The sequence below is a fragment of the Lynx canadensis genome, chromosome C1 (genome assembly GCF_007474595.2).
Source record: "Lynx canadensis isolate LIC74 chromosome C1, mLynCan4.pri.v2, whole genome shotgun sequence".
Classification (NCBI taxonomy): Eukaryota; Metazoa; Chordata; class Mammalia; order Carnivora; family Felidae; genus Lynx; species Lynx canadensis.
The window spans coordinates 180,782,218-180,790,459 of NC_044310.1; the positions used below are offsets into that span (position 1 = coordinate 180,782,218).

At 43.2% G+C, this 8,242-nt stretch overlaps 1 protein-coding gene across 1 annotated transcript; it reads right to left on the bottom strand.

The window, feature by feature from the left end:
* Positions 1–5,366: 5,366 nt before the first annotated feature.
* Positions 5,367–8,028, bottom strand: LOC116738226. Its single transcript, XM_032594119.2, is given in 2 exon segments — positions 5,367–7,757; positions 7,840–8,028. Coding segments are annotated over 2 exon segments (2,466 nt in total). The 3' UTR covers positions 5,367–5,480.
* Positions 8,029–8,242: the final 214 nt, after the last annotated feature.

The following is an 8,242-nucleotide window of genomic DNA, read 5'->3' on the forward strand; positions in this document are numbered from 1 at the left end:
TTGTTAGTACACTTGGGAGAATTTATACTAGTTTTGGGAATATATACATATTATGCATGTCACTGACTATAGGATTTAGTGTTGGCCAGTTTATTTTGTTAATCATATTGACTGACATGGGGTAGTTAGGACAGAGTAATTTTTACCACAGTTAAAAACTATTGCTAGCAGGCTTATCTCTTGATTCTCATCTATTACCCAATATAATATAATTTGAAATAGTACCTATTATTAATCCCTTAGTATCAATCACATGTTTTTCAAGCAGAATTTGAAAGAAATGATAAAAAAAAGTAAATAGCATGTTTCAGATGCTTTATCATAAATACTATTAATTTAATTTTGCCCTACAAAATATACAATGAATTTAATTTAAAAATAGGTAGGTGACTGAAAATGAAATACATGGTTTTAATTTAAAAGGAAGACTTAGAACACATTTAACTATATTTTTGGTTAGTGAGAAATAAACTTGAATATGGGGCTTTGGCACATCATGTCAAAATTATTAGGGGATTTGAAAGCTTGTTTTCTGATCTCCCAATGAAATATAGGGGAAGGATAAACTCAAGAAAAAGAGATAATGACTATATTCTTGCCCTTATAAAATATTAAATATTAACTCAATGGTCTAATTGTTCAAGAGAAGTTTTAAAGCCACTCATTTTTCAAAAGCAAGTATGAATATATAGGGTAGTGCTAAAGTGAGGCGAATATGACCAATTATGACTATAATTTTGCCCTATTTTCATTCATGCCTTAAGTTGCATTTTACATTACCAATTTAATTGTAAAGAAATAGAAAGGCACACCGAAATTTTATAGTACATTTTGAGGCTAAGGAGGATGCTTCCAAAGAAGGACTATCCCTTTTCATAAAAGCTTTAATGAATATATTGGCAATAAAACCATTGCTGCAGAGTTCAAAATTATCTGTGACAGTTTCAGAAAATGGTTGCTCTACTTTTGTATTTAATTCATAATACTGATAAGAAGTGTGATTTAATATATTATTGCAAGTTTAGGAAGGGATGTAAGGGTTTTAATCTTATGAAATTCATTTTTATGAGGCTAGGTATTTTTATCACATTAATGAAATCATTAATTATGTATTTCTAGAGAAAGAAGATAGGGAGGTCTATAACATGGACTCTCACCTCAGTAGCAAATTTCTAACTTGGGACACCAACCTTGATGTAACTTCCCTTGTCCAGTAAATTCTATTTCCTAACAATAAAAGTAAAGATGGGAATAAGGCTAAAGAATTGGAAAAGCTAATGACACATTTTAAAAGTGAATAAAGATATTTTCCAGTTTGAAATTTATAATTAACTATGTAGTATCTTTCCTGATTTTTAAAACTATCTTATTGAACACAAAGAGGGGACTATTATCTCAAGTCATATATTTTATCATTATTTTTATACAGTAGATGTATCAAAGACAAGGTTGGAAACAGTTGTCTAGTAGCTAAATTATGTTTTATCTCTATGGAACATCATCCTAGACTTTTACATATATAAGAATAGTTTCTGGTCCAAATTACACTATCATTTTTAATAAGATATGGCTTAGAGGGGTAAGAGGGCATAACTGCAGTCACATGACTAGTTATTAAAAGAAACAAATGATAAAAGCAGATAAATTTTCATTCACTGCATTTAAGAATTATTCTGTGTCAAATACGATTGTAGGTAGCAGGGCTACAAGAAAAAATAAAAATAAAAAAGAACAATTGAGTCAATTACTTCAGGTTTTACTTTTTTTAAGGATAGCAAATTATTAAATAAATACAACATGCATAATAAAATAATAAAATAAAATAAAACAAAAAACAACCAACCAAGTAATAGAAGAAGTGATGTTAAGTTAGCACATAGAATTGGTACCTATCTGGAACCTATAGAATTACACAGTATCAGGGGTCTTTTGTGTGATTTATTCCCTGATATATATAAGGGTCTGAAATAGTCTCTGGCACATGATAGGTGCCCAGTAAATATGTGTGGATTGAATAAATAATTCATGAAGGTGGAAACATAAGCAAATTGAACAATGAAGAGGTATGTATGCAATGATGACACTTTTGTAATTAATTAGGAAAACAATGAGAGGTCACTGAAGACACTGAAAAACAGAAATGTTAAGCCAGGTTGGTATTTTAGGAAATTTGATTTAACAGCTAGGTGGAAAATAGACTCAAGAGTCAAAAGGACAGGAAAAGAAAGGAAAGGGAAGGGAAGGAAAATTAAGCACTTAATAAAATAAAAATAAAAGAGATACCAGTTGGGATTCTATTGAAGGACTGAAGAATGGGATTGATAGTGGCAGTAGAATTGGAGAATAGTGCAAAATATCACAACATGCTCATGAAGCAGAGCCTACAGGGGTTGTGACAGAGCTTATGTGGGGAGTTGGGGGGAGGCAGAAAGTTTGTGGGCTTGAGAAAATAGGAAATTAGTGTTTTCATTTAATAAAATGGGTATGATAGGAGGGATCTCAGTTTTGGTAGAAAGATGGTAGAAAGATGGCCATGATAAATCTTAGAGCCCCTTTGTACCTCTACATCAGAATATCCTTGTAGATGGCTGCATATAGTGATCTCTATGTCAAGAGAAATGCCAGATTGGATATTTAGATTTGATGATGTTAGTATATCAAGCTGGAACCATGAAAATGAATGATGTAGGGCTGTTGGAACTGCCATCCCATTCTTTAAGCATTTCTGCTTCTTCCTTGGTAGAGAACATTCCTGCTGACAATTCAGATTGTCAGTGTATATTCCTCTCCAGCTCTTTACTGTTCAGAATGGCAGCCCTCCAGTAATCTATGATTAGTGTTGGGTGGGGTTACACTCCTTCAGATTAGAATTCACAGAAGATGTGCTCTTCCTTTTCCTGATGCTGGTTGGCCAAGACATTCAGGTGGGCCCAAGTCACACAGTTTAGTAAACAAACAAACAAAAAAAACAACAAAAAAATTTCCTACCTAAGTATTTACCATGAGCTTGCCAAGATGTTAATAAATCAAATTACAGTTATGATTATACTAACACCTACACCTCCCATGTAATGCCCGAAGTTCCGAAACCTCCCACAAAAGTCCACCAGAGTCGTAAGTCAAAGCCAAGCGGCAAGGGTCGTTTATTGCAGGTTCGAACCTGGTCCTCTGCGCACTCGTCGCCGGTGACGCAAGAGGCCACGATCAGGGTTGGTACAGCGTTTTTATAGACAGAGACAAATAGCACAGGGGAGGTTTCAAATTATGAGGGGCCTGATTAGTTGATTTTAAAGTAAGGACATTTGTTGTTCTCTGATTGGGCGTCCCTTGTCTGTCCTTTGGCGGGAAGGCTTTGTCCGTTACTTGTGGCGGGAGGAAAAAAGGGGGAAGGGGGAAGGGTAGGTGGGGAATGTGCTAAGCAAGCAGGTTTACAGAAGCGAGAAATGCCGGTTAGTTTATGTATAATCACTCATTCCATTACATATCAGACTACATTTAGGAAGGTTTACAACCCATTCTACTACACAGCGGGTTACATTCAGGAAAGGCCTCACAATGCTCGTAGCAAACAGCAAGCAAAACAGACTTCTCAGCAATTGTATTTCTTATCAAAGATCCATAATAAGCAGAAAAGAGAACTTTAGCTTTAAACTAAGGCAGGGCTGTCATTTGGATTGTTCCTTTCATTCCCCCCTTTTCCTTGTGCCTAAAGAGCCAATCTTGGGTCTTTTAAGCCTCTGTTTGTAATGTCTCGAGCAGTAGGTACTGAGTTTGTAAGACCATTAATTGTACAGCATTGAACCTGTCTTGGACAAAATTAATAATTTTGTTTATGATGCAGGGGCCTAATGTGAGAGCGAGAAGTAGGATGGCTAGAGGCCCGAGTAAAGTAGAGAGCAGGGTAGTTAACCATGGGGATGCACTGAACCAGGATTCAAACCATCCTGCCTCCTGTTTTTTTTCTTTTTTCGCTCATGTCTCCTCACGTATACCCAGTCTCCGGGTCGGTAGTGATGCGGCTCAGGAGGGGGCCCGGTCTCGTAAACGGCTCTTAGTCTGGGCCAAACTTTCTGGTGGGTGCGCTGGAGTTCCCTCAGGGAAATAAGAAGTTTATGATCATCAAATTCAGTTAACACATTAGACTGTAGGTTGGGAATTATGGGGGGGGCACTCCATACATGATTTCAAAGGGGGTTAATCCCAGTTTGTAAGGGGAGTTCCACACCCTGAACAGAGCGTAGAGGAGTAAGACTACCCAGTTAGCGCCAGTCTCCATGGTCAATTTGGTTAGGGTCTCTTTTAGGGTTCTATTCATTCTTTCTACCTGTCCTGAGCTTTGGGGTCTATATGCACAATGTAGTTTCCAATCGGCCCCAATAAACTGCGCTATCCCTTGTATTACCTTTGAAACGAATGCTGGTCCGTTGTCTGATCCTATTAGGGTAGGGAATCCGTACCTGGGCATGATGTCTTCCAACATTTTCTTTGCTACTACCTGCGCAGTCTCATGCTTGGTGGGGAAGGCCTCTGTCCATCCTGAAAAGGTATCTATAAACACTAACAAATATTTGTATCCATATTTTCCAGGCTTTACCTCAGTGAAGTCTACTTCCCAATAGGCTCCCGGCCTGGTTCCGCGGGTTCTGGAGCCAGGGTTTTTCCCGTGGTTGGTGGCGTTAGTTAATTGGCAAGGTTTACAGCTAGTAACTATCTGTTCAATTTTTGTCCTAGAGTCTTTAATGGTGATCCTAGCATGTCTTATTAAGTCTTGCATTTTTCTTGTGCCCATATGAGTGGCTCGGTGCATCTTGGATAAGACTTTATTTCCCATTTCTTCTGGGAGGATTATGCTACAGTCTGCTGCTCTCCACCATCCATTAAGGCACTGAGTCATAGGCAATTTTTGGATCCAGTTTAGGTCTTCTTTAGTGTAGGTGGGACTTTCTGGTAAACTAGCTGAACCGGGGTCTGGTAGGGTGGTCATTAAAGCACAGTCCACCTGTAAGGCCACCTCTCCTTTACCATTAGAGCTGTAGAAGCGATCATACGGAGGCAAGGGGGCCAGCCAGCCGCTACTGGGTCCAGTCTTTTTGAAAGATAGGCAACGGGCCTGGACCATGGGCCAAGGAGTTGCATCAGCACTGCTTTGGCTACCCCTTTATTTTCATCTATGAAGAGATGAAAGGGTTTGGAGACATCGGGGAGCCCTAAGGCTGGTGCCGACAACAGGGCGAGTTTAATTTGCTGGAAAGCCTGCTCAGTTTCCTCTGTCCATTCAAAGGGCACCTGTTCTCGGGTGACCAGGTAAAGAGGCTTAGCCATCTTGGCGAACCGAGGTATCTACAAGCGGCACGACCCGGCCGATCCCAGGAATTCTCTTACCTGCCTTCGCGTTGTGGGTCGGGGGATGCGGAGGACGGTTTCCTTCCATGCATCAGTGAGCCATCGTTGGCCTTCTCTTAACAGATACCCCAAGTAGGTTACCTCGGATCCAGATCCTCGTGAAGTGCCTCATCGAACAAGGTGGGTGAGTTTTTAAATCCTTGGGGGAGCCGGGTCCAGGTGAGTTGCCCATTTATGCCTCTCTCAGGGTCGGACCACTACTCGAAGGTGAAGAGCTCTTGGCTTTTGGGGGCCAGAGGCAGGCTGAAAAAAGCATCTTTTAAATCAAGGACAGTATACCATTGTCTTTCTGGGCTGAGGGCACTTAGGAGGGTATAGGGGTTGGGTACTGTTGGGTGTATGTCCATGACTCGGCAGTTAACTTCTCTCAGATCTTGTACCGGACAGTAGTCCGCACTGTTAGGTTTTCGTACAGGCAGCAGGGGGGTGTTCCAGGCTGAATGGCAGGGACGAAAGATGCCTAAGTCTAGGAGGCGACGGATATGTGGCGTGATGCCATTTCTGGCCTCCATTGACATCGGGTATTGTCGGACCCGAACTGGATCTGCCCCTGGTTTCAGCTCTATGAATAGAGCTGGGCGATGTTTAGCCAACCCCATACCCACGGTTTCAGCCCATGCTTCTGGAAACTGCTGGAGCCAGGGCTCTATGTTTTGACTTTGTGAGGGTGGCCCCTGATGGAGTCGATATTCATCTTCTAATCTTAGAGTAAGTATGGTAATGGGTTGGTTGTGAGGGCCAGTCACTTGGGGGCCCCCTGGCGTAAAATGAATCTGGGCCCCCATTTTAGTGAGTAAGTCTCTTCCTAATAAGGGGCAGGGGCTGTCGGGGATGACTAGGAAGGAATGGGTGACCTTTCCATTTCCTAGGTCCACAGTCCTCTGGGTGGTCCAGGGATATTTTTTTATTCCGGTAGCCCCTTGGATCCAGGAAGATTTTTCAGAAATTTTTCCATGGGGTCTGATCAAGACCGAATGTTTTGCCCCTGTGTCGACTAGGAATTGAACTGGGTTCCCCTCCACTTGTAGCGTTACCCTAGGTTCGGGGAGGGGATCCGAACCCCATCCCCCCTATTCTGCATCTTGAGTGAAGAGGGCGGGTGTGGTTTTTGGCTGCCACGGTTTTTGATCATGGCGTGGCTTTTTCTTTTTAGGGCATTCTCGGGCCCAATGGCCTTTTTCTTTGCAATAGGCACATTGGTCCTTATCTAGGGGCTTTTGTTTATCCAGGGGCTTTTGGACAACAGCGGCCAGGACTTTGGTCATTTCCTCGGTGGCTTTAAGTTGCCTGTCCTCTGGAGTCTCTCTATTATTATAGACACGCTGGGCAATGCGGAGTAAGTCCTGAATCTGTTTTCCCTCCAGGTCCTCTAGTTTCTGGAGTTTCTTTTTAATATCAGTGGCTGCCTGATTTACAAAGGCCATTACAACAGCAGCTTGATTTTCGGGGGCCTCAGGGTTCATGGGGGTATACTGTCTGAAGGTTTCCATTAATCTTTCTAAATAAGCAGCAGGGCTCTCTGTCTTACCTTGTATTACTGAATACACTTTTGCCAAATTAGTGGGCTTGCGTGCAGCAGCCCGGAGACCCGCCATTAGAGTCTGGCGATAAATGCGCAGCCGTCCCCTACCTTCTGCCGTGTTGTGGTCCCAGCCATCCTGTGGGGGTCGGGTCAAGGGAAAAGCTGCATTAATGAGATCAAGGTTAGCAGTGGGTTGGCCGTCATCTCCAGGAACCAGCTTTCTTGCTTCCAATTGAATTCTTTCTCGCTCCTTGGTGGTGAACAGGATTCGGAGGAGCTGCTGACAATCATCCCAGGTGGGTTGGTGGGTAAACATAACACTGTCTAAGAGACTTATTAAATCTTTAGGGTTGTCAGAAAATCGGGCATTCTGGGTTTTCCAGTTATATAGGTCACTGGTAGAGAAGGGCCAGTATTGAAGTCGGGGGTTCCCCGTACCATCGGGAGGCCCTATTTCCCGTAAGGGTAAAGCTACGGTGGAGTCAGGAAGGCGGAGTCCTGGCTCATGAGGGGCCCGCCTACGGGTGCGTCCAGCCGGCCTTTGGACTTCGCCCCCACTAGGCATGGGCGCGGGTTGAGCCTCCCTATTCTCTAGTTCTCCTATGGGCTGGGCTACGGGAGGCTCTGCCGGCGCAGCAGGGATAGGGGCAGCTTGCGGAATGAGAGGAGGAACCTGGTAAGGGGGAGGGTCAAGGGAAAGTAAATCTTGGCTGTCGGGGAGAACAGGGGGTGCAGTTGGAGTTGGCGGCTTGGGTGGGTTGATAGGTTTAGCCGCTAGAATTTTGCATGGCCCTGTTGTTAAAAAAAGAGGCCATCCAGGGAAGTGGGTTTTCTATGAAATCTTGCCACTCCAGAATATAGGGAATCTGATCCGAGTGACCTTCTTTCCCTGGTAGGAAAATTATTGATTTTACTTTAAGGACCACGGGGAGGCAGAAGGTTCCCTCTGTAGGCCAATTGACCCCAAAGGTGGGCCATTCAGAGCGGCAATAGGTGATCAACTTCCTTTTGCAAATGTCTAGGCTTAAGTTGTGTCCCCTAGCTTTTACGTCCCTGAAGTTGGCGAGAAGGAGGGAGAGAGGGGTGCTCTGCGTTTGGCCCATGTTATGATTCTGAGGAAGAGGAGAAGAGAAGGGGGCGCGGGCAACACGGACGTGGGGGAAGGGGCGCCGCTGGCCAGGGGGCGGGAGGGAAAGCCGCAGGGAGCTGAGGAAGGAGGAGAGAGGAACAAAGGATGGAATAATTAATTCTGATCAGCCGATAAAACACTTAATTCCAGTACAACATCCGACCCATGAAACAAAAACAAGAACTAAC